We start from the raw sequence: 27,324 nt of genomic DNA, 5'->3' as shown, positions 1-27,324 counted from the left end.
TGTGGAAGAAGAGGTACAGGTAAGTACACATCTAGGAAAAGGTGAGATGGGTACATTAGGTACAAATGCAAATAAAATGTCTTATATTCTTATCATTGTTTCAGTACCAGTCATTGTTCCCTTGCAGAATAGAAGAAGTCGTCAGATTTGGGGGTGCTGCACTGAGTGTATTTGACAAGCTGAGTTTGACACTCAACATACCAGTGTCAGTTTGTCAAATACCCCAAGTGAGGCATCGCCACTCAACGAATGGAAAACAAAAAATTAAGGAAACGGGTTTTGGGGTACATTTAAGTATTGTTTGTAATGGAGATTGTAAGCTCTTCGGGGCAGGGTCCTCTCCTCCTCCTGTCACTGTCTGTCTCTGTTTGTCATTTACAACCCCTAATTAATGTACAGAGCTATGTAATATGTTAGCGCTATTTAAATCCTGTTTAATAATATTAATAATAAACTGATAATTAGCATTTTGTTTCATGAAGGGGGAGGGGGAGGGGACTGCAGTGGTGACTACTATAGAAATTATTAGTGATCACATGATTTGACATGGCAATTAGCCGAAAGACATCATGGAACAACCGTACTGATGCCAGATCGCCGGAATCAATCCTGAAAGATCAGAAAGCTAAGGTCTGTAGCGAACAAAACCATGAGATAAAAATGCAATAATAAAAAGGATTAAAACCCCCAAAATATCATTAACATACATTGAAGTCTTTGACACTCATTGTGCAAATATGAAATAAACTCTGGCTTGTGATTGGTTGCTTGCACACAGTAAAATAAAAAAATACAAATTACATTTCATACTTTCTTTTTTAATTCATTTTTTATTTATTCAAAATAAAATAATAAAATATTCATTTAAAAAGGAAAAAAAGATTTGCATTATTTTAAAAAAAAGTTTTGTTTTTACAAAATAATGTATTTTCCAATTAAAAAAGGCTAAACAGAATACATTGTGAAAATATGTAATAAAATTCCTGTAAAGGGACTTCGGATTTAATAGAATATTGGAATTAAATGTACAAAGATTTTATAGCTGAATCAAACTGTACAAAGCTTTATACATTAGTATGCTGATGTATGGGTCACATGGGTTTGGGTGAATGTTTCTGTTTACACATACAAAGTTTATCACACAGCCTGTGGAGGAAAGTTTGTCTCTTGGGCTCCCTTTAAATGAGCTTGCTTTTTGCAATGCTTGAAGTTTTAGATATATGGGGACCTAATATGGGGTACAGAAATTTCTGATGGCAGTCAGCATGTGGGAAAGGGTCCTGCAGAATAAGTAGTTACCCTGCAGAGGTCTGACACACCCCTGCTGAGTCAAAGCTTACAAAGTCAAATTCAGGTACCTACATTAAAGAGTGTATTTATAAATTATTCAATTTGGCAGAGATTTGAACTGAATGCATGCAGAATATATAACATTTACTACAGTAACTGCTGTGCTCTTCTGATAATTGGCCACTAGGTGTCAGAATGAATCATAGCTTTATATGCATAGTAGAAATGGATGGGATAAAACTGAATAAAAAAAACAAGAAAATTGATGGGGAAAGAATTTTTAAGTTAATAAGTTATCAAAAAGTAAATTTTTGAATATAGAGGCCCATTTATTTGTATTTCTTACATCTGCTTGGAGTTCAGCTTTAACCTGAACCTAATTCCTAATGATAAATACAAATAGGTTAATATAAATCTTGTGGTTATGACAACACATTCTGGTATGGCAGTAATCAACAATAAAAAAACACTACGACAACAACATTTTACTGAGATATAAGCTTTGGCTGCCTTGTGCAATACAGCTTATTACTGCAAAGGATGGGAATTCTGCATGGGAATTATTAACATCAAACAGGAGCAAGGACAAGCAAAAGAATGATAGAATATGTAATAAATGACCATAAGTTGGTGGACACCTGACCATCACACCTATATGAGCTTATTGGATATCAGAAACCAGAACCATGGCCATTATTATGAAGCTGCCCCCATCCATGCCTAATAATATGACTCTGTGGCTTTCAAGGTTTCTACAAACTTTTGGAGGTTTTCCACTTGTAGAGTCAGGTGTTGATATTGGATAAGAAGACCTGGCTCACCATTACAAATACCTTTACCCTTCCCTGGGATCCTTCACTGGGGACATCTGGCCTCCATCATTTGGGGAGGTGTCCTTCATACAACTGGCTGTATAGGAAAGTGTGATCTGGCTCACCATTCCAATTCATCCCAAAGGTGTTCAGTAGGGTTGTGGTCAGGGCTCTGTGCAGGACACTGGAGTTCCTCCACACCAAACTGGTGACCCCATGTCTTTATGGAGGGGGCTTTGTACCCGAGGCACAGTCATGGGGGAACAGAAAAGGGTCTTCACCAAACTGTGACCACAAGGCTGGAAGAGCCCAATTGTCTACAATGTCTTTGTATGATGGAGAATTACCAGGACCCTTCATTGGAGGCACCTGGACTCCATCATGCAGAGAGGGCTTTGGATACTTTTGGACATATGGTGGATGTAGTGGTCGGGTTTCCACCAACATTTGGCCAAATATTGAAGGTACCATAGATGCATGGCTACTCCTTGTCAATCACATTTCCATGAAGACCACCTGAAGTCATTATGGGAGTCTAGGATTCTTTATTTTATGCTAAGCCAGATCATAATAATTTCTTTTTCCAGAATGATGGTGCGCTAAGGGTGACAATGAGTTGTATGCTGCACATTATTGAGAAGTATGGCAACAGCTGCCGTTTCCTTCTGGGTTCCTTATAACAAGCTGCTCGTACTCATTAGAACAAAGCTGGACACTCTCATATTCAGATATCGGCAAGTGAAGCTCATAATCATTTGATGCCGACTCAACAAGGGATTGGCATCCACCACCGGCACATGAACGTCCTTCCAGATTTATTGCCAGCTGGTTCATGCTGCAGGTGAAAGTAAAGGAAAATATTTATATTCACATTACAATCATCACATAGCAAAAAAATCCATAAGCTTCAATAGCAAAAAAAAAAAAGTTTTCAACCGCTTTGTATTTAGAACATGCTCCCCCTTTATAGCCACATCTGTGGTGCAAATCTTGCCTCCCAATTTCTGTGAAGTGCCCCTGATATTCTATTTTGGACACAATCCTTTTTATAATAGAGCACAGTAACTGCAGAAATCACCACTATAACCCCAATGCTACCCCTAACTCTCATTTTCCACCCCCAAACTCAATGCCAGCCCTAACTCTAAAGCTGATGGTAACTCCCATCAGTACCCCCAGTGCTAATGATAACCCCAAAAATAATGCCGCCCCCAACCCCTTATATTCTGGGATCCTTGTCTCAGCACCAGCATGATGATCCCTGGCAGGAAAAACTAATCCCTATCAGTAACCCCCACTCCTCTATATCTTTTTGTTAGCCTGTTATGTTCACTGAGAAAGAAATACAAAATTGGTTTCTTTTAGAGTACAAAAAATATTTTCTTTCAACTTACGTGGGTATATTGTAGATGAAACCTGAAAAAAAGAAAAGGTTAATAATATTATGAATCTTAATGCAATTTAGGTTTTATATCTTTGAAAGGTGACATTACCAGGCTCTAATGTTCACAAAATCAGATGGCTTGCTCTCCTCCAATCACAGAGCTTTATTCATGATCGATTGATCAGAAAGAATTTTGGGGCTTTATGGGCATCGTGCAACTCTACTCTAAGTGAGTGACATCAGAACTGGTGCTATGAGGACAATGTTGGGTGAGAGGTTTGGGGCAAGTGGTGGCTTTATAGGGGCCATGCCTCCTAATACTAAGGGTACCTAGGGGGAGTCTGGGGCATTTGGGCATTTGCCCTGGGTGTTGGAGTCTAGTGTTGCCCTCATGAGTTGGTAGTAATATGTAGGTATTAATGTCATGGTACGGATGTGCAACATATTTTGCAGTTTTTCCCAATGGCAGCCATATGGGGGCACTATTCTAGAACACCTACCTTCGTCATAAGATTTCTCTTGGGCAATAGTTCTATTGTATGAGTTCTGAATCTGATGGGTATTCAGATTGAGCCGTGCTTATACAATTTCTTCTCAACCTACAAGTGAAGTTGCCCAGTCTGTACTAGGGATATTTCTAGTTGCCCTATGTGTGACCCTATTGACTGATTTGGGGCTGCAGTGTGAAATGTAGGTCTTTAGACCTGGCGTGTATCTGCAGGTCCTGCTTTCTATGTGATGACAAAAAAATACCTGCGACCAACAGAACATTGCAAAAAAAAGCAGCTTCAGGGGATTGATCTTGAAGCTGGGAGATAGAATGCCAAGAGCCCGCCCACAACCTGGAGAGGCGAAGGGTAAAAAAGAGTGCCAGCTGCTGGAGGAGTGAGGAACAACAGAAAGGAAATTCCTTTTTCTCTCCCCCCCCCTAGGTAAAAACAAGTGGGGAAGCTCTGCTACAACGTTGCATTTTTTTATCTTTCCCAGAGACTTTAGGTAGATTCACATTGTCTCAGTGATGGGAATATTGAACAATGGAGAGGAAGCCAATCTCGCAGTGATAAGGATAGAAAATACCACTAGAGTGGTTGCCGAGCCAATAGAACATAAGAGAAAAAGTGGAAAGATAGCGGCTCTTTATGGCAGAAAATATGTCTAGCATGACATAAAACCTTTTATTTCATTTACTAAAACATATACTTCTTAGAAACATATTTGGTAAAAGAGGCCATGGCAATGCTAACCATGACTTTATAAAATACTCTCACTAAAGAGTCCAAGAAGTGGGTCAGCACTGTACTTATGGTCTCTCCTGACGCGTTTCGCCCTAAACGGGCTTCCTCAGGGGATTGCCGAGACCCTAAAAATTACCAATTATGTTTCTAAGAAGTATATGTTTTAGAACCTGAAATAAACGGTTTTATGTTATGCTAGACTTATTTTCTGCCATAAAGAGCCGCTATCTATGTTATATTGAACAATGGGTTAAATTGGGCATGGAACCCAAGAATGTATTCCTATTTAACTATTAATGAACCTATTCCTCTTCTTCTGCTCCTAATTATTATTTTTCATTCAAATTTTTTAACCATAAAATTCTTTGCTAAGCTTTGTACCAGAAAGTCCATATTTATGTCATTTTAAACAAGACAAATTAAATAATAAAGTGTACAATTTTATTTTGCAATACAATTATTTTTCAATAAAACAGAAATAGCTTAAAATAGAAAAAAACAACAAATACATTCACATTTTGTTTAAAGTTTTCATAAATAAAAAGAATGTAGTTATATTGCCAAGAAAATCCAGTCACCTTTTCATAAAAAAGTATCTGTTACTTATGTTTAGTAAAGAGAAAAATACCATTGAATAAATAGACTCAGGAGGGAAATGCAGTATTTGCTCTGTAAGGGGTATAAAGGTATACTGAAGGGGTTAAATATTGTAATGCATTTTTTTATACAAACATGACATGACATCCGTTTTATTACAACATACTTTTCCTTTTCTTTCTTCTGACAATCATGACAATAGTGAGGATAAAAACAGATACTATGCAGAGTAATCCGATGATGACAATGTAGAGGAACATTCCAGAGCCTGCGGAGAGATAATAATAACATTATACAGTATATTACGCTATTGTTATATGATAATATACAATGCAGGGCTGCTGATAATACATTGTATTTGATGCCTTTGGTGGCTTCATGGGCCAATATGAAGCAGCATTATATGACGAGGAGGATGCCAACTATGGCTAGGGTATTTCACCTTGTTCTCTGCCCCCTTAAAGCTTGAATGCTGATCCATGTGAAGTATTGGGGGGTGACAAGACAACAATTTTTACAAGCTGATTGGAGTTATGTTTTTGATCTTCTGGTTTACAGATCATATAGAACTATAATGCTAATTATAATATGAAGTTCAGGTGTGTTATTGGTGGACAATTGTGCTCCTCCAGTCTTGTGGTCAGAGTTTGGTGAAGACCCTTTTCTGTTCCCCGGGGTACAAAGCCAGCTCCATAAAGACATGGGGTCACCAGTTTGGTGAGGAGGAACTCAAGTGTCCTACACAGAGCCCTGACCTCAACCCTACTGAACACCTTTGGGATGAATTGGAAAGGTGAGCCAGGTCTTCTCATCCAACATCAGCACCTTTCTATATGACCAGATGCATCGAGGACACCTCCCCAAAATATCTGGATCATATTTCCCCAGTGAAGGAGCTTGTTATTACTCCATTATACAATAACATTGTACACAATTCTTGGCCCAATGGTTAAAAGTCTGGGCACTCTCTATGGTTGGGTTCAGGTGTTTCCAATGAAAAGCCCAACAGAGCTCTGACCTCAACCCTACTGAGAATGAATTAGAACGGTTAGCCAGGTTTTCTCATCCAACATTAGTACCTGCCCTCACCAATTGGGGCAAATTGCCACAAGAACATCCCAAAGTCTTGAGGAAACTCCATATTTGTGGCCATGGTTTTGGAATGTGGACGTCCAAGAAGCTCAGGTGGGATGGTCAGGTGACCACAAACTTTGACCATAAAGTGTGTTAGGAATGAGTGAAAGCTGTGACATGGGAAAAGTAAAGGTATAAATATTTACATTCAAAGCCAATTCAGTATCACTTCTTTTCCAGTTTTTAGGTGACACTTCTATGTGTACTCCAAGAAATGACAACACGTACCTACACATATAAATTGCATCTGTGTATTTAGCTGTTTGCCTGGAGTTCAGCTTTAAACAGGCACTGCTAGGGTACGTGAACCCAATGACAGGGTCTCTTTAATACAAGATCTATTACATGTCTTCCTTGGACTTACCTGAACTGGCAGCAGCTGGTGCACTATCGTGTACAACCTCAGTGGTGGGTGTGGGAACTGCATGGGTATGGAACCCCCAGGGGTGTCTCGTGGTAACAACGGCTCTGTCATCTCCATCATTGGAAACTCCTATTGTAGAAAGGGTGACACAATGCCGAAAGAATATGAGTATCAATGTTACAGAGAAAGTAAAAAAATCCATTCAGTTTTAAATTTAAGAGTACAAAGACTAAATATAAATATCTTATCCTTGTGAAAGGCTCTATTGGTGGAAAGTTGATGGATGGCCAGCCCTTTTTATTTATTTTTAGGAAAAAATAAATAATAAATAATAATAAATAATTTTTGTTGTCTTTTAAGGAAATGCCTGTAATTGTTCGGATGACTGTTGTCCCTAATACAAAAATTGATGACAAATGCAAAATATTATCACTAGCACCTAAAGAAGAAGTGAGAGTGAATCATCCAATGGGGACATTTGCTTTGGTGGTCAAAGTGGGGATTAGCTCTTGCTTTTAGGGCTTTGGTAAGTAGGTAACTTCAGGTCAATGAACCGATTTTGTGCCAAATATACTTCGAAACCCAAAATTTTCTAATATCTCGTACTTTACACATGAGGTTTTGGTCTGATCCCACCAAAATTTTAGCCATTCAATGTTGGCTAATTCAAACTTGGAAATGTGGTTGGATGAACACCACCTGTGGCATACCTTTTAAGTTTAAGAAAAAGTTAAATCCTAATGTGCAGTTTTAGACAGATTCATGGGTGATAATTACATTGCAACATCGTAGCAGAACTGTTTTGCCCCAGAAAACCTCCAGCCAATAGAAATATTGCCCTCTCTGTACTCTTTCTTTGTAAAGACTTCAAGCTGGCTATCCATGGGTGCCAGTGAAGCAGTAAGGTTACAGCTTTACAATCATAGCCTAATGCCAGGTACTGCAAACAGGAGGAATTGCCCATCATATGTGTCGGCAGGCAACTATGGGTGCCGCTGATTGGCTGATAGTTGCCTGGGAGCCCTACAGTAACTGCCACTGGAACCACTTAAGAACTGCTAAAGTCAGTGGGACAGGTTTATTAAAGCTCTCCAAGACTGGAGAAGATAGACTATCGTGGAAGAATCTGGGTGATCCAGTGAACCTGGAATGGACCTAGTCCAGAATCCAACTAAATTCATATGATTTTTAAGTAATCCATTCCAGGTTTGCTGGACCACCCAGATTCTCTACTGCCAGTCTAACTTATTCAGTTTTGGAGAACCTTAATAAATCGGGCCCAATGTGTGGGTAATATACCAATAAGACATGTATACCAAAGACAATCCTTTTTCATATATTATTCATTTGTCAATTTATATTTTAAAAAATCAGTGTAAAAGTTATTGAAATGCTCTGACGTCACCAACATTCTGGGCATCCACGTAGTTAATTGACCATCATAATGAAGAAATCAAACCTTCAAAAAGATCTTGATTTCTAGGAGGTACCTATGTTTAGGGTGAATCTTCAGAGGGTACATTGGCCAAAAACCTTTTGAAACATTGTTTTCATAGTCCCTTTAGACATCTTGAGGGTGCAATTCAAACTACTGAGAATAAAAATGTTTTTGTTTCCCATGCGTGTTTAATTGGTGGCTGGAGGTTGGAATATTTTGCAATCACTAGAGGGCTCCCATATACCAGAATATTTCCTCCCGTCTTGGCATTTTTGGGTTGTCTACACAAAAATACTACCACAGATCTGAACCGATTTTACAGATTAGTCAGATTGTATGTTTGGTGAACCAGCAGTGATGGACCTCGGAGTGATTGGAGGAGATGAGGATTAAAGAGGCTGCAACTATTTGTAATTTCTTGATTTGTATAAAGGAAATTTTGCTGAGGTCAACCCAATGGTTACAATATAAAAAGTTACAAAGTTAGGTTGAAAAAAGACATAAATCCATCAAGTTCAAACACTAAGGAAATAAATATATCCCAGATATAAAACCTTATAAAGCTGCGTACACACGTGCTATTTTTGTCGTTGGAAAGGATCTTACATGATCCTTTCCAACGACAAAGGACTACACGATGCATGAACGGTGCTGTACATACAGCACCGTTCTGCTCTATGGAGAGGGGAGGGGGAGAACGATGTAGCGGCACCCTGCTGTACCCCACGGACGATGAACAACGCCGACTGTACACACGCCAGATTTTCGCCCGATATCTGGCTGATGCCGATTATCGGGCGAGAAAAATCTGACGTGTGTACGCAGCTTAAGACATAGTTGGTCCAGAGAAAGGCAAAAAAAACCCCGGTACTAATTGCTTCAACAGGGGAAAATTTCCTTCCTGATTCTATGAGCCAATCGGATGTTCCCTGGATCAGCAGTCTCTGTTATTTTTATTTTAAAGCCTTAATTTTCTAAAGCAATCTATGCAAAGCAAAGTAAGGGTTCTTGGTACACACATACTACTTTAGATAAGTAATCACCAAAGCTTATATTCCGCCTTCCCTGGTTCCTCCTTCTCCATCATCAATGCGCCATATTTCCAAAATCCAGCTGCTGCAATTTTTGCCACCTTGGGTTGGATACCATTGGAGAACAGCAAAGCCTTTCCACATCACAAATGGATTTCAGCTTTCCATAGGCCATCCTAGGACTTCGGGTTCTTGGTTTTTAAATTTTCTGAGGTAACTTTGGCTGTATAGGGTCATTGTTCTGCTGGAGAACCTCCATTCCAGTCGCAGGTCTCCAGTGGAAGGAGAATTCGCATAGATTTGGCAATTAATTGCACCCACACCCATCATCCCCTGACTAGTTCCTAGTCCATGCTTGGAAAAATATTTTCCACAACATAAATTTTGGTTGATTATCTACTCAAGTTGCATCCATTGTTCCATAGATGTCATGGATGTTACATAGAGGTGTACAAAGCTTGGAATATTTTTGGTAACTCTGCCCCCAGTTCATTAAATCTGCCCCCAGCCAACCCGTCATTAAATCTATCCTCCGGACTCATAACCAGTCTTCTACAGGCTTCTATCTACAACTGATATTGCTTCCTCTGATGTCACTGCACACTGTGAGCATCTTGGAAAGTACATTAGAAGCTGCAACACGTCACACTGAGCCCCACTGCATGAATGGAGGATTGCCAGGATCCATCCATCCAGCCCCTCCATCTCCAATCCAACTATCCCTTGTTTCACCCCCTTCAATCATTGGTATTTATTTCTTTCAATCATAGAAGCTTAGCATCACATGTGGGTGTTACCAAGAGTAGTCTGCATGCAAACAGAGCCTGGATAGGCTGTACATCCATATACTGACATCCACACCACAGATAAACTTCATGATGTTAAGTTAATACCTCCAAGTTGGAGAGGGTAAAAAGCAAGTGAAAAAATCCAAACTAAGCAGTACATCAGACCAAGCATCAAGAACCAATAGCATGCAAGATGGAGTAGATGCTTGTAGGTGAATACAAGTCAAAGCCATTGTGATCATCTCTGATGGCCACCAGTCAACGAGAGAACTCCCCGCTGTATTGCTTAAAGCCCATGGCACAAGCTGTGGTTTGTACAAGGAGCGTTCCCAATGGGCTGGTGTAAGTGCCTTGTCTTATGATGACACCATCCAATGGGAATGTTCACCGCCATTTTGCTTGAGAATGGACTTAAAGCACTCTGAGTGCACTCTGGGGTTGCAACTGGGGTTGGCATGATTGGCACAACAAAAGCTAAACCTAGCTGGTCTTTACTGGGCATCCCTCAAGCCAAAAAAAGATGTTTTCAAGTAACATGAGCTGAAACAAATACAAATTACATCTGAAACATTTGCATCAGTCTGGTGTCCCTAAAATTTCTGTCTATACAATTTGATCTTTGTAGAGTTCTAGAAGGCTACCAAACACTGATGACCATTTAAAACAATTTGGAACCACAAATGCACTTGAGGTCAACATCCCACCACCCCGACTCCTGTGTTTTCTTTGAATCATATTTCATTGGGGACCCAATTAAATGGTAGAGGTTAGGGCCATATCTTTGTGTCATGAGCCAATGAAGAGTAAGCTTTTTGACCAAAACTAAAATGTTCCAGCAGGTATGACAAAATGGCACTCCTGTACATACCTGAAACTACTTCTAAAACTTTGTAGATATGGCCAAATACTGAGTCCTTCGAACAGACAATTCCTTTCATGGTGGTTTTAGAGCTAAGTGTTCAGGTGCAAGTCCCCTCCTATTACGATTGGCTTATCACTCTGGTGGGGATAGGCAGAGAATCCTCATGGGCGGGGACATTTTTCGTGAGAGGTTTACAGTAAACGAACAACACGTGATGTAATGTCAGACAAATAAACAAAGCCACACCAAACCAAACATTATACCTGTCTCTGTTTGGGGGTTCCTTGTAGTAATAATTCCTTCATCTGGTAATTCACAATCAGAGACACTGTCCTCTGTGATATGAACACATACCTTGTTATCACCATGAATGAAAGACCATAAGGACACAAAGAGCTACTGATACAAAAATGCTTAAAGAGGACCTGTCATCAGCTATATCTTGTATGCTAAGTGCGTATAACACCTTAAGGTGCTTAGTACCTATCACAGGGGTCCATTTATCCCGTCGCCCTGACTCCTCTGTTTTCTTTACATGATATTTCATTGGGGACCCAGTTAAATGGCAGAGGGTAGGGCAATATTTTTGTGTCATGAGCCAATAAAGATTAAGTGTCTTAACCAAAACCAAAAAGTTCCAGCAAGTATGACAAAAAATCTGTGACTTGCTACAACGTTAAGCCTGATCATTGGGGTTAAACAATTTATTCATGCAGAATTTAAAGTTATCAAAAGGTCCTATTAAAGTGCACCTGCAATCATAGGAAATTAGTAGGTGCTGCAACTCTCCGCAGACCAGATGCTTTAATATCATTCAGGTAAAATAATTTTGAGTTTATTTCTGGGCATGTTTATTATAATGGTGCCATGAAAAAGCACCCCAACCAGCAGGACCGTGGGTCTCTGTGTGCAGCCATTACCTGTGGTTATCTCAGGTTTCTCCTCTGTCGTTATAAACTTCACATCAGGTTTGGTAGTAAGAAGGATTTCTGTGATATAGAACAGTTAAATCTTATTTAATATTGAATTTTAAACTAAACACAGCTAAGCACAGCTAACTCAGGTAGCAGTAAGCACTGCAACACAAAAAAATCTTCAAAAGTAATAAAATAAACAAGAATTGTGTATATTTTTCAATTTTGCCTTTTTTATCTTGATCAGTACTTAGTGATGTTCTGCATAGCATGAATAAGACTGATAGAGGGAGGTACAGCAATTGTGAGCCATGAACTATTCCATTGCACATTGCTCATGGAAAGGATTGGCCAATTAAGTGCTGCTGACCAGAATGTATTGCACCATAGTTCAGGGTCACAACCTACTTCCTGCATTGGTTACAGAGAGATGATACAATATTGGAAATCCTGGTGCTGGTTTTTGGCTTTGTTTCCAATTGTCTGACTACATGGTTACAATGTTGCAATATCATCACTGGGAGGGAATTGACATTGGTTTTATAGAGGGTGTCATTCACAGTGTGTCCACTAAGTGATGCTGTGTTCCATTTCACTCTCAGTGAATACTGGTGTAAAGTACATTTACCCATCTTTAGTTACCTTTTAGTTATATTCACTTATCTCAGTTTGCACGAAATAAGCTCCTTTGGTGAAATATTCACTTATAAATTACTCCATAAAGTTGCCACCAAGCTTAAAGTTGGTAAAAGAAAAGCTAAGCAACACAGCCAACTCCCTGGATAGAAATATACTCCAGAATGCAACACCAAGCTGAACACCACAACAAGCAAGAAGAACCAACCAAGTAAATATTAAATACTCGCAAGTGAATGCATACTGAAAGCACAGCAACTGTTTGGTACTAATACATTGCTGCTGATAGCATGAGCACACCTGAGCATGTTCATGCCTACGAGTATGCCAAGCATAGCCGAACAATGTCATCAACAGATAAAAGAGAGGAGATGCTATTAATATATATATATAAATATATATATAAATATATATATATATATATATATATATATTTATTTATTTTTATATCTATACACACAGTATATATTTACTTGTAGTAATGTCCCGCCGTGCAAGGGTTTCAGTTCCCATTTTGGGTGTTTCTGTGACCAGATTTTCTGTGGTACCAAAGCAGAAGATGAATCAGTTATGAGCTGTCATTTATTAGAAATAAAAATAAGAATGTCTCAGAACTTATATAAAAAAGACATCTACATTATTTTAAAAGAAGAAGTGATGTACCTGTCACAGTTTGTAAGTTCTTTGTAGGTGTTAGTTCCTCATCAAGACTAGAAACTGGGTTCCCTGTGATTTTGAAATATTTCATATTAGATTTATTTATGACAGGTAAGCTTATATGATATTGGAAGGGATAAAAGGAAGAAGGGTTACAGATATCATAAAATATAGCTGATTTGTGATTTACTACCATGGGGTCTGGTATATATTGCAATTGTTATCAGCTTGCCATCCTTTCCGTTGCTCATCCCACTTCAGTAAAAAGTGAAAGCAACAAAAGTAAAAGAGCCGTTGCCAGTAGAAGGACGGACATAGTAGGGGGTCAATACTGATAATCAGAACACCCAGCATGGTCTGTGTGTTCTTTGTAGAAAAAAGCTCCATATTAATACATAAACTATCTAAAACAGGGGTCGGCAAACTCCGGCCTTTGGGCCAGATACGGCCTAGCCAGTAGTCCGTTCCAGCCTAACGCCCCCTGGTCGATCTGGCCTAAGCCCGGCCGGCAGGGGTTGGCAACCCGCTGCTCCGGCATTACCACTACCCCCGCCAGGGTAAAGGGGACATTTACTCTCCTCCGTACGCATTGCGGAGCAGAGGGATTTCCCTTCAGGGGCGTTCCTGTAGGGCGGAGCCATCAGCGCGGGACTCAAGACAGAGTCCGGCCTAGTGTGCCTTCTTGACCTCCTAAAATTATGGCCTAGTAGCCAAAAAAGTGTGCTGACTCCTGATCTAAAACATTGCTATGTAATCCACCACCATGGGGATCTGGTATATTTTTCTCAGTTCACCATTCTGTCCATTGAAGATCCACAGACCAAAGGTTGCCAATCCTTGGTCACCACTCTAGCAAGAAGAGAAAGAGTACAAAAGTAAGAACACCATTGCCAGTGAAAGCATGGTCAATACTAATGCCTATTGATGTCAACGAGACCAGAGCACCCGGCATGGTTGGTGTGTTTATTGTAGAAAAAAATTCCCTATAAATACTAGAAATGGGGTTCTCTATAATTCAGAAATATTGATATGTGATCTACCACCATGGCGATCTGGTATATAGTGCAATTGTTCTCAGCTCACGTAGACCAAAGGCTGCCAATCCATGGTCACCACTCCGGTAAAAAGTCAAAGTAACAAAAGGAAGAGCACAAGTTCCAGTAGAAGGAAATATATTTAGTGTTAATACTGGTGTCCATTAATGTCAAGAAGGTCAGATCACCCACCATGGCTGGTGGTGGGTCTGCAGAATAACTCTTCCTGGTGTCCTCTGTTGGTGGATCCTGCATGATACATTGGGTGGTGGAGTCATTTTCACTGAAGAATTCTGGACACAGTTGCTGTAGCCATGCAACTTATTTTTAGGCTTTTCTGACTTTGTCAAGCCACTGGCTAGGGTGCTCTGAGCTTGTAGACATCATGGGACAGCACTACTAGCCTACCTTTTTGCTGATGGTGAGACAAGAGCTGACATTTAGTTTGATGATGCCTTTCCCAACCCACTTAAAGTGACATTTATGCAATATTAAGTCATATAAGCATCATAAAGTATACTTAAAATGTATTCTTTAGTATGTTTGGCATCCCACCTCATTCTATAGGAATATTACAACCTCATGGACTCACAGCAGAACTGAAGCCCCCTTATAACATAGAATATTTACCTGGTGTGGTCAGGTTTGGATCATCACCAGTGGTGCCAACTTTTCCATTGGGGTTGTTGGTGGTTGGGGTTGCTGTGATATTGTAACAGATACATTGATTATTATTACATTGTTACCCTAATATAGGGCCATCAGAGAGGACACCAACAAAAAAGACGCAGCATAGCCTACACAAAGAGCTGGAGGAGCCACAGCATTAAAAACTATAAAAATATAAGCCAAACATGTTTCAGATACTAGAACAATATTAAAATGTAATTGAGGAGCTATGAACAATGGTGATTGTCATGAAGCTAATTGCAGGCAAGCATTTTTAAAAGAATGTTAGCAAAGTTATCTTCATATCTATTAAGTAGCAGGATCAGACCCCCAATGTGACTTTGGTAGATGCCCGGGACCTAGTGGTAGCAAACAGTCCATTAACAGAACAGCCACCTAAATAACTTCTATTAGACATGGAAAACCCATCAGATGAAATGGGTCTGACCGATGTTTTTGATGTTCATGCAAATGTAACTTTAGGGATGTGGAATCATACAATTCCTTCTACATGAAGGAAGTATGGCAGTGCTCATTCATGGACCCAATGGTCACTAAGCCCAGCTGAGGTTTCCATGAGGAGTACTGTGTGTCGAGGCCGATGATATCAGATGATCACCAGCCAAAGAGAGAGCTCTCCACCATATATCCTAACATTAATTTCAGATATATGGTTAACCGAAGTGATGTACCATCCACCCAACCTTGCTCCCAACTTCCCCGATTGAACTGTAATGCAGCAGCTTAGAACCATTGTGCATGTGGTTGCATTCTTATTGTGGAGGTTTGTAGAATGGTTCCTGGATGCAACATGTAGCTTTTGGCTGCTCTTGAACAGCCGGCCACTTCTATTGACTTGAATGTGGATGCATTCGAATGCATTTAAACCCAATTGTCCATGTGGTGGTGTATATAAGCAGTGCTGAAAATCATTTCGATTTAATGATAAGCATTTTTTGTAAAGATCCTATAAATAAAGCCCCCCCACCCTGCAGGACCGTGGTTCCAGGGTCTCTGTGTGCAGCCATTACCTGTGGTAATCTCAGGTTTCTCCTCTGTAGTAATAACCTTCACATCAGGTTTGGTAGTAGGAAGGATTTCTGTGATATAGAACATTTCATTATATACTATTTCATTTTCCAGCCAGGCACAGCTAAGCACAACTAAGTCAATCAGCAGTAAGCACTGCAACATACAAATCGTGCAAATCATAAAATGTTCAAGAATTTTGTATATTTTCTTAATTTGTTTTTTTATATTGATCAGCCCTTACTAACCCCTGCCTAACATTAATGAGACTGATAGAGGGAGGGGCAGCAAAAGGGAGACAATTGGTGTTCTATTCTATTGCACATAGATGTGAACATAGGGATTGGCCAATAAAGTGCTGCTGAGCGGAATGTATTGCACCATTATCTTGGGTCACCAGATGAACCAATTCTGTGCAGGTCTTGCCTGTGTTCACAAATATCTGCGTGCATGGTGTTAATGTTGCAATATGATCATGGGGGGGTTCATAGAGGGCGACATTCTCAGTTTGTCCACTAAGTAATCCCATGTTCATGAATACTGGTGTAAAGTACATTCACCTATCTTTATTTAAAATTTTAGTACATCTGCCCATTTCAGAACTATAAAACAAGCTCTTTTATTAAAAGAATCATTTTTATAATCACTTATAAATATGCGGGGGTGCTGAGAAGTTCCTGGCTTTGCCCCTTCCAGATGAAATAGAATAATGAGTGTGGGGGCATATGACAGCCTAATATCTTAGTATGTAACTGTACAAATATCAGGTCTTTGTGATTCTGTTTTATCTTTTAGTGAGAAGCTGTGATGGCAGAGGCACAAGCAAGTTTCGTGTTGTTGGAGTTACGGCCGTCATGAAGTTTTTGTTTCTCCAGGGAAAGTCAGCAAAGGACATTCACACTGAGATGTAACAAACACTGGGGGAGAAGTGTCCTTCCTACAGCACTGTCACAACCTGGATATCTTGTTTCATGACCGGGCATTTCACCGTTGTAGATGAGCCCCGCAGTGCACGCTCCCCAATCCCCACTGACCAGGCAACCTGCGATGTCCATGAGCTGATTATTGAGGACCGGCGAATATCGGCATAAAAGATCGTCCAGATACCTGACATCTCCCGGGAGCGTGTTGGGTTTGTTATCACCACGATCCTAGACATGGCAAGCTTTCAGTGAAGTGGGGGCCAAAATGTTTGAACAGTGATCAGAAGAAGGAACGAGTTGAAGCATCCAAAGCCATTTTGGCCAATTTTGAAGCTGCTCAGGACTTTTAGGCTAGGTTAGTGACTGAGGATGAAACCTGGCTCCACATCTATGATCCTGAAACCAAGGAACAGTCAAAGAAATGGTGCCACAGCGCGGCCGAAGAAGTTCCAAACCCAGACATCCGCCAAGAAAAGCATTGGTGTCCGTTTTCTGGGACAAAGACGGTATTCTGTTGGTGGACTACCTACCTCAGGGCTCTAGTATCACCGCACAGTATTATCCTAACCTCCTGGACCAGCTGAAGGAGCCAATTAATACAAAACGCCGTGGAAAGTTGACCAAAGGGATCCTTTTTTTTTTGCAGGACAATGCACCTGCGCACACGTCCATTGATTTGGCTGCTAAATTGAATGCCCTGGGTTTCCAATTGGTCCACCATGCCCCCTACTCACCTGACCTGGCCCCTTCGGACTATTATCTGTTCCCGAATTTGAAGAAACACCTGAAGGGGCAACCTTTTGAGGACATTTCTGATGTCAAAATGCTGCTGAGAGCTGGTTTGTGGCCCAACCAAAGAACTTTTATTTGACTGGTCTAGAAAAGCTGCAACTACGCTGTACCAAGTGCATCAGTCTCAGGGGGAATATACTGAATAAATGTGTTATTTCATAACTCTAGCTCTCTGCTTTCTGGGCAAAGCCAGAACCTCTCAGCACCCCCTCGTATATTCCATAATGTTACCTCCAACCTTAATTAGCATCAGATGACAAACAAGGAAAAAACCTGAACAGCAAATCCAACTTCTTAGACAGAACTGAGTTTAGAATGCAGCACCAAGCTAAACAACACCACAAGCAAGGAGAACCAACAATACACAATTGCTGTGCATAAATACATTGTTGCCGATGACATGGGCACACGGTGGAGCATGAACTCGTCTATGAGTATGATAAGCGTAACTGAACTGTGTCATCAATCGATGCTATATATATAATTATATATAGGAGCTGATTACCCGGCATTGCCCGGGTATTTATTTATTGCAAACTGATATTATACAGGAAAAGGAATCAAATAAAGCTACTGTGATTTTCATGTCTATGGTGTTGTTTCATTTATTTGCCCTTGATTGCACTCGGCCAATTGCCTTACATTTTCTCGAAGGCATTATTACAGGCCATAAATTTGTAAAAATCAAAAAAATTATGTAAAACTAAAAGCAAAGGCACACGGTCACTGAGCAATACATACATACATACATACATACATGCATATATACCTCCGACATATACCACAGCGCTGTACAAAGATCGGCACTGCACTCACACAAGTCTCAGTCATATGTCTAGCAAGTTTGGTTGAAATGTCTCTATGCATTTTCTAGTGATGGTGAAACATACACACATACATCCATCCAATTTTATATATATAGGTTTGTATAGCTCTGACATATACCGCAGTGCTGTACAGAGAACACTGAGTCAGTCCTATCAGTCTCTGTACAGAGGAGCTGACACTCTAATGTCCCCCCACAGTCACACACTATTATTATACATTTATAAAGGGCTGACATATAGCACAGCGCTGTACAAAGATGACTGGTGCACTCACATGAGTCTCAGTCATATGTCTAGCAGTTTGATTGAAATGTCTCCATGCGTTTCCTAGTGATGGTGGAACACACACATATACATACATCCAAGTTTATATATATAGATATATATTACGATAGTTACTTATATCTACGTCCTGCCATGCAAGGGTTTCAGTTCCCATTATGGGTGTTTCAGTCACCAAATTGTCTATGGTACCAAAGCAGAAGATGACTCAGTTATGAGCTCTCATTTATTACTAATAAAATTCAGGATGTCTCAGCACTTTTATTTCGGATGATCTTGAAGCAATTTTATGTGTATAATACTAAGTCTACATATTACATTTGTCTAAATTAATATCCATGGCATTTGAATACATCAAGACGCAAGCTTTGCTTTCCCAGGTAATAAAAATCCAAAAAACAATTATATATGATTATATATGATTTAAAAAAGCCATGTAAATGTAAGTTTTATCCAAAAAGCTTCTTGTTTGTTTTTCCAGTTGGCCATTGGGCTGACTATCAAGTCTATCAGACAGCCACCCCAACAACTAGCAGCTTATCCCCCAAGATTCCAATAGGGAAAAACAGATTTTGGGCTCCTATGTCCTTTAAGGCAGTGGTCGCCAACCGGTGGTCAACGGACTACTTGTTGTCTATTTTGGTGGTTCGTGGCTCTGGCCGGTGCACCCCTCCAGAGCCGAGGAACATGTCCCCCGTACGGGTCGCAGGCTCACGGGTTGTGTCTCTGGACAGGGTCAGACCTGCGATGGGAGAGTGGGCAGGTTCTGGCATCATAACGTCACTATGTGACACCCGGCTCCCCACCATGCGCCTTTCTTAGCCGGTAAATTCTGTGGTCTGTGGGTCCGGAAAGGTGGGCCACCACTGCTTTAAGGTATAAATAAAGTCAAACATTTTTGCTTTATTTGGCATACAGAAGGCTTTGACACCTCTGACTTATTTGGGAGATTTCCTTTTTAGTGATGCCCCATACACACATTAAGAATTAGAAGAAATCTCTCCAAATTGGAAGAGATCAGCTATCAACAGAACAAACCCACTGGAAGATTTTTACCCTATTCTGGTGGCAAATTTAGATATCTCAATTATTTGAACTCGGTGATGATGTTCTTCAGAATTAATAGAAAGGGGGATCTAAAGGGACACAAGCAACAATAAAAACTTGAACAATAAGGCACAAGGAGTGCCAGATAAAAAAATGAGTCCAAGGAATCTTTAATCATTCACCAAAAAAATTGCATGAATCAGCCGAAACGTTTCATGGGTCTGAGAATTCCCCTTTACCAGGGTTAAAAAAATACATGAAACACATGATGTGCAATGTGTGCACTATCCATACAATGGCCACGTTGGAATAAACAAACCTTATGGACTCACACAGCAGAACTGAAGTCCTGGTATAACGTATATTATTTACCTAGAGTGGTCAGGTTTGGATCTTCACCAGAGGTACTAACTTTTCCATCAGGCTTGGTGGTGGCTGGGGTTGCTGTGATAATGTAACAGATACATTGATTATCATTGCCTCGTTACCCCAATATAGTGCTGTCAGAGAGGACACCAGCAAACTAGATGCAGTCCAGCTTTCATTGAGTTTGAGGAGCCACAACATCAAAAGTTCAAAAAAAACCATAAACAATTTTCAGTTTAATCATATAAAAAGGGAGCTAATGATTCATGATAACTTAAAAAGTATTGAAGCCATTGCTAGCCAAACATTTTTACTGGAAGGTAAGCAAAGCCATCTACATATCTACAAAATACAAGGGCCAAATGACCCAAAATGGGACCTTAGTAGATGCCTCCAGGGCTACCATTATTGGTGACAAAGAGTACCATGAGTTTTGCAATGCTGAAACTTTTAGGCATTGAGGAGGGGAGCCAAGGAAGTTTACCTAGTATGGGGCTTAAAAATTTCTGATGGCGGTTATCAATGCCTGGGACCTAGTGGGAGCAGGTTGTCCACCGACAGAAGAGCTGCTTAATAATGCCTTTTAGACATGGAAATCCCATTCAATGAAATGAATTTCATTATTCACTATCAACAGGTGCAGCCTGCCAGTTTTTAATCTTCATGGAATTGTAATTTTAAGGCTACAAAATTACACAAGTTCTTCTACTACTACTTTCTTCTATCTTTTTCTACCTGCAGAAAGTATAGTTGCTCTCACTCATGGACCCAATGTCCCCTAAACCCATATGATGTTTCCATGTGGAGCACCATGATATCCAGAGGCTTTTGTTCATTTCATAATTGATTTTCTTTCCATGTAGCTTTTTGGAAATGCAAAAGCATCTGAAGCAAGGGAGATGCTAAACGCGCTTAGCCCACAACACTATCAACGGGTGCAGAGAGACCTTGGTAGATGCCTCCAGGGCTGCCATCGGGGGATGGTGGGAGGACAGGGGGTATGTCTACCAAGCTCTGAATAAACGAGCTTGACATTTGCAATACTGGAACTATTAATCATGAAGGAGGGGAGCCTAGGAAATTTAGCTAGTATGGCAATGCCTGAGACCTGGTGGGAGCAGCCTGTCCAAAGACAGGAGAGCCACCTATTAATACCTTCCAGACCAGGAAAACCCATTGGATGAAATGTATCAGCCTGCTCCCTTTTAGATCTTCATTGGAATGTTATTTTACAGTTGTGGAATCACATGACTTCTTCTACCTGCAGATAGTAAGACGGCTCTCATTCATGGACCCAATGTTCCCTGAGCCCATTTGATATTAAGGGGCTGTCATTCATTTCAGAATGTTTTTCCTCTGAATACAACTTTATAGAAATGCAAAAGCATCTGAAGCAAGGGATCACTAAGGGTGAATATAGCCCACAGCACCATCGACAGATACAGAGAGACATGAATTTTACTTGTCTCAAATTCCAAAAACGGCACCGTTTCCATCTCCTCTATTTCCACCCTTAATATTTCTTCTGTTTCCATTTTCACATTAGGCAGCTCAGTAACAATATTATTTACAGTAATAAATCAGAGGACATTTGTCACATTGATCTCAAGTGCACTAGTAACTCTTTTTTGCACATATATTCCAGGTTTATAGACAAATGACATGCTCCTGTTTGGATGATGAAGATTAAATACAATTAGTGAAAATATAAGATTACCCATCCATTGTTTTTCAAAATAACAAATGCATTTGCACAAAATGCTGCTTCTTGCACTGCAGTTCTCTGTGCTACCATGTTTCCCCGATTTTAGGACATCCCCATTAAGTAAGCCAACCCCGATTTTTTAAAAAATAATTAAAATAAGACACTCACCCGTTTATAAGACAGCTCCAGATATCTGATCCTGCGTGTGTGTCCTTTATGCTGGCTGCAGCGTGTGTGTCTTTGATGCTGGCTGCAGCCTGTGTGTCTTCATTGCATAGAGTGATCAGAAGGGGACAGTCAATGGCACAGAGTGATCAGAAGGGGATAATCATTGTATAGAGTGATCAGAAGGGGACAGTCAATGGAACATGAGTGATCATGAGTGACTTTCAACAATAAATGTGTACTGTAGGCTTCTTCATGGAAAAATAAGACATCCCCTGAAAATAAGACCCAGGGCATATTTTGGCATTTCAAAAAATATAGGAGAGTGCCTTATAAACGGGGAAACAGGGTAGCAGAGCTGAGTACCAGCCACACCCCTATGCACATGTGTCCTAACACAGGCCACACCATCGCCATCTAGTGGACTGGAGATTCCCAGTCAAAGAAGATTTCAGCTATAGAAAGATACAGGGAAACTTTTAATTATGACTTTTTGGAATATCATTGTATTCTCATTACAATTATGCCCAATATTATTGTTATAGAATATAAAAAAAAACTTACTAGTTGTCACTTCGGTTTCTTCAGTGGTGACCTCAGGTTTTTTAGTAGGTGGTCTTGCTAGGATAATAAAAAATAATTATACATTATTATAAATGTAGTGCTGCAGTAATGAAAGCCAAATGGTGCAAATGATCAAACGACCTTTGCAGCAAGTTTAAAGTGGACCGGTCACCAGGTAGAGGTATTATTATCAGGGGTGTGTTATCTTTCACAGAGGTCACAACACTACCCTGCTAATGTCCTTATTGTCTTTTTTGTTCCAGGGGATAAAGCCATATGTGTTCAGCCATCATGGAAGCCAGTAGGGAGATGGCACACCCATGTAAATCACTATACCTATGTCATTTTTTGACAGGGCACCAAATTACAATGGTATAGTCTGATCAAAAGAGGAGAAACTGAAGAGTTCATCCTTCCTGTAGCAGATGACAGCCAGCCTTGATTGGAGTTCAAGCAGGTGATTGAGAAGGATGAGCCTACAAAAACACATTATTATAATGCAGCCGGAGCCCGGAACCCACCAGAGAACCAGGTGGCTACCTTGCGACCCCCTATATGACACAAAAAAATAATTTGGGGGTATAACATCGAAGCCCACTGGAGGTTTTTGCAGACCTCCTATGTGCCAGTCTAACCCTGAGCTCAAGGATGCATTTATGCAGAATTGTAATGATAGGTCCACTTTAAACAAACATTCAAAGCTTCAGTGACCACATATAAAACTTTGTAATTACACTATTCAAACACTGCACATTGTATACCATAGAAAGCTCTGCAGGGACACATAAGGCGGAGTACTCGTTCAAAACTGTCTAATATACACAAGTGACCAAACGGGGGTCAAAATAACTAAATAAGACGTCCTCCAAGTACGCTTATATCTAGCAGAAAGAAAGCAGCAAACAGCACACAGTGCACGCTATATAAAGCTACACGAGCAGTTATCTCCTTCTACATATAGAATACTTGTCCAGATGTCAAATTCTTCATTTTCAGCATTGTTCCCATCAGACGTAGCAGTTTTTTCTGTGATACCAGAACACACATTATTTATTGTTGAAGGTAAAGCAAACAAGAATATCTGCAAGTAACATTTTCTACATTTTGACAAAATACTGATGGTGTTGCTTGAACCTTTATCTACATGGAGGAACTATTGAAATAACTTTCAGCACTTCATGAAACCCCTTCTATAATTCCTATATCTACAGATCACAGTATATCAGTATGATGGTCAGTGGGAAGAATTCCTCTTACATTTCTGGCCATTGGGAACAATGTCACCCTTACAGATAGCCAAAAACATCATGGGTGTCACCTAAATTGACCTGAGGTGCAAATAGCTAATTGCTCAAGGAACCCCCAGCGCCCTCCGGAGGAACCCTGGTTGAGATACATTGGTCTATTCCAGTCAGGCACCAAAGTTGACCAAGCCACTTGGGTGGCAAGTAGACTATATTTGGGAGCTCCTGAGTTGTAGGCAACTTGCCCATTGTGTATACTCACCGCCATTTGTAATATATACTTTATTGGATTTTAGGCTGTAAACACTCACATTGGTGGTGTCAATGGTGGTGTCTTCCTACAACATAGTCCAAATCTGAACATTAACACTACTTGAGTCCCCAGCTCCATTCCTCCAAGTGGCAGATAACTGGACAATGCATCAGCTCCACTTCGAGCTCAGTAGTGGACCCATCTGCAATTGTTGAATATGGAGCCTGGAGCCCGAAGTGGATCTATTGTCCCATCAAGTTCAAAGGGATAGAGCTAAGGACTCAGCAGGCCACTGTAAATATAATAAACACAATCAATCCCACAGACATGGAGGGTCCTTGACCTCTTTTTGTTTTTTAAGACTTTTCAAGACCTTGCACTTCAGAGAAACCACTAATATAACAATAGTGAACACTTACTTCTAAGGATGGTAAGTACAGAAAAATCTTCTTTTGTTATCACTTTTCCGCTGCTGTCTTTCCTGGTGACTTTGCAATGGAAGTTTCCCCTGTCACTTATGTCCAGTTTCTTAAGGGTCAAGGACACATCCCCGGTGGGTGATTTTGATATTGCTGCACGGTTTCTGTACTTAATAAGTGAGATATGGTCCTCTGACTCAGTTCTGTAAATTACAAGTTCACTTTTGGGGCCGTTTTTAAATTCCCACTCTATTTTAACCACTTCAACATTTCCCGAGGCTGTATAGGTGCAGGGGATGACCACCGATTCCCCTTTATATCCTGTCACTTTCTTTTCCATGGTTAGGGAGATGTCACATAAACCTGGGGGAAGCAAATAAATGGAAGGTTACTGAAGCCAAATCACAAGTTTTACTTCTACATTACAGGTTAACTTTTTATTGTTAAGAATATTCAAAAAGCAACTTTCCCCCAGGAAGTCAAAAAGCACAGCCTACAACATCTGAAATTCCTGGGCAGTCTCTCATCCCAATGTTAACCAGGCTCAGACCTGTTTAGCTTCCAAGATCAGTCCCATGTATTGAATGGGTATGGCTTTTGGAAACCCATAAAAACAGAAGGAGAACATAGAAAGTCTCTGCATACAGTGTTCAGCAGATATGCTGATTTCTTTGTGGTTTATCTGATAGAATGCAAAGCATGCGTTTACCAAGATTTAGAAAAAATGAGAGTTTTCTTTTTTATGAGCTATGAACATAAATTAAGAGATTTAAGGCAAATGTCACCATTTTGTTTAAATGCATTAAAGACAACAAGAAAGGAAAAATTATGGAAGTTGTTGGTTTGTATGGATGCATTGAAACATAGGGAGGTCAGAAAATGGAGAGAACAGAGAATGGGCAGAAGATTGAATGTAAAGAAAGTGGGCAATGGATGGAGAGAACAGGGAGTAGGTAAAAGATGAAGTAAACCGAATGTTGTCAGAAAGTGAATGTCCAGAGAGTTGTCAGAAGAAGAAGAGAACAGAGAATGGGCAAAAATGGAGTAAACAGAATGTGGTCAGAAAATGAATGAACAGAGGGAGGTCAGAAAAAGAACAGAACAGAAAATAGGCAGAATATGGAGAGAACAGACAGTGATCAGAAGATGGAATGAGCTGAGAGTGGCCAGAAAGGGAGAACAGGGAGTAATCTAGAAGATGGAGAGAATAGAGAGTGGTCAGGAAGTGGAATAAACATAGAGTGGTCAAAGGATGGAGAGAACAGGGAGAGATCAGAAGATGCTATGTACAGAAATTGGGCAGTGGATGGAGAAAACAGAGAGTAGGGAAAAGATGGAGTAAACAGAATGTGGTCAGAAAGTGAATGAACAGAGAGTGGTCAAAAGATGAAGAGAACAGAGTGGTCAGAAGATGGAATGACCAGAGAGTGGTTAGAAGTAGGGGAGAAATGAGACTGGAAAGAAAAGAAGAGAACAGAGAAAGGGTGAAAAATGGAGTAAACAGATTGTAGTGAGAAAATGAATGAACAGAGGGAGGTCAGAAGAAGGACAGAACAGAGAATGGGCAGAATTGGAATTGGCAGAAGTGAAAAGACAACACTAGGAAGATGAAATGAACAGAGTGAATAGAGAGTGGTCAGGAACTGGAATAAACAAAGAGTGGCCAAAAGATGGAGAGATCAGAAAATGGAATGGACAGAAAGTTGTTGGAAGAAGGAGAGAATAGAGAATGTCAGAAGAAGCAGATAACAGAGAGTTATCAGAAACAGGAGAGAACAGATAGTGGTGAAAAGATGGAATAAACAGAGAGTGGTTAGAGGAAGGAGAGAACAGAAAGAGGTCAGAATAAGGAATGAACAGAGAGTGGTCAGAAGAAGTTAACAGAGAGTTCCTTCACAACAAACTTTTCAAACTTTGGGTTTATGCTGCCTTTGAACACAGTGGCACAGTCATGCTGGAACAGAAAAGGGTCTTCACCAAACAAGTGTCTACAATATATCTCTATGCTGTAAGATAAACAGGATGCTTAATCGGGGACACCTGAACCTAGACATTCAGAGTAGGATCCATGCATTTTTAGCCTTGTGGTCTATATGGGCAGTTTCTCCAATTATAACATCCCAAGAGATACATAGTTTAACATAATAGCAATATATATAATGAAGATAAGCACATAAAAATAAATAAAAAGAAGATCGCCCATATGTAGATAAGGGATATTTTGACTTACCATTTCTAAATCCACAGACCAAGATGAAGACTAATAACCACCTGGAGTGCCCCACCATCCTTGGATCTGCCATTCTCTTCCCAGTGCTGTTTGTTCTGAAATGACAACACACAAAAGAAAACTTCCCTTTTCTTTATTTTATTTGTTTAGGTCCTCATGATTTGGCTTCCTTCCTTTTTTTGACTTTACTAGATAGCAAAAAGCTAGTTAGAGCTCATTAAGGTTTCACAATGTTGGGTTGACCATTTTGACTATTGCCCTTTATTAACTGCACTTACTGTTCATGATGTTCTCTATTGTGCAATATGCATTATGAAACTGAGTTTGGTATTAAGGCAAAACTTACATAAAAATGCTAGATCAGCTAATTTGTAAAAATTTAGCAAACATGATATGGTTTTCAGTGGAATGCAGCATTCATATTTCGACTTGACCTCTGATTTAATGTCATTGTGCTCCAGTGACCCCATGCATCAGTGATATCGAGACTGTATTTTTGCCAAAATGTTTCACTTTTTTTTCCTCTTGGATACAAATTAATGATACTGATCTCCTGCAGCCTCTTTGTATCTAATCTCTGCCTTCTTGCACTCCAGTTTTCCCTGAATGTCATTTCTTAGAATGAGTTTCCTG

At 40.1% G+C, this 27,324-nt stretch overlaps 1 protein-coding gene across 7 annotated transcripts; it reads right to left on the bottom strand.

The window, feature by feature from the left end:
* Positions 1–810: 810 nt before the first annotated feature.
* On the bottom strand, positions 811–26,846 carry VSIG4 (V-set and immunoglobulin domain containing 4). 7 transcript variants are annotated; one of them, XM_072430513.1, is made up of 15 exons: positions 26,692–26,846; positions 24,462–24,824; positions 23,512–23,571; positions 22,546–22,602; positions 20,118–20,189; positions 15,877–15,945; positions 14,807–14,878; positions 13,149–13,211; positions 12,959–13,024; positions 11,856–11,924; positions 11,199–11,270; positions 6,817–6,945; positions 5,485–5,586; positions 3,497–3,518; positions 811–2,937 (listed from the first exon to the last, which is right to left on the bottom strand). In XM_072430513.1, the coding sequence occupies exons 1-15, from the start codon at positions 26,762–26,764 to the stop codon at positions 2,733–2,735; spliced, it is 1,494 nt and encodes a 497-aa protein (XP_072286614.1). In that variant the 5' UTR covers positions 26,765–26,846; the 3' UTR covers positions 811–2,732. The 7 variants fall into 7 exon arrangements, with proteins under 7 accessions (XP_072286614.1, XP_072286617.1, XP_072286618.1 ...); XM_072430516.1 differs by lacking the exon at positions 11,199–11,270; XM_072430517.1 differs by lacking the exon at positions 20,118–20,189.
* Between the last annotated feature and the right edge of the window lie 478 nt (positions 26,847–27,324).

The sequence above is a fragment of the Pyxicephalus adspersus genome, chromosome Z (genome assembly GCF_032062135.1).
Source record: "Pyxicephalus adspersus chromosome Z, UCB_Pads_2.0, whole genome shotgun sequence".
Taxonomy (NCBI): Eukaryota; Metazoa; Chordata; class Amphibia; order Anura; family Pyxicephalidae; genus Pyxicephalus; species Pyxicephalus adspersus.
This window is presented reverse-complemented; position numbering and strand designations above follow the sequence as displayed.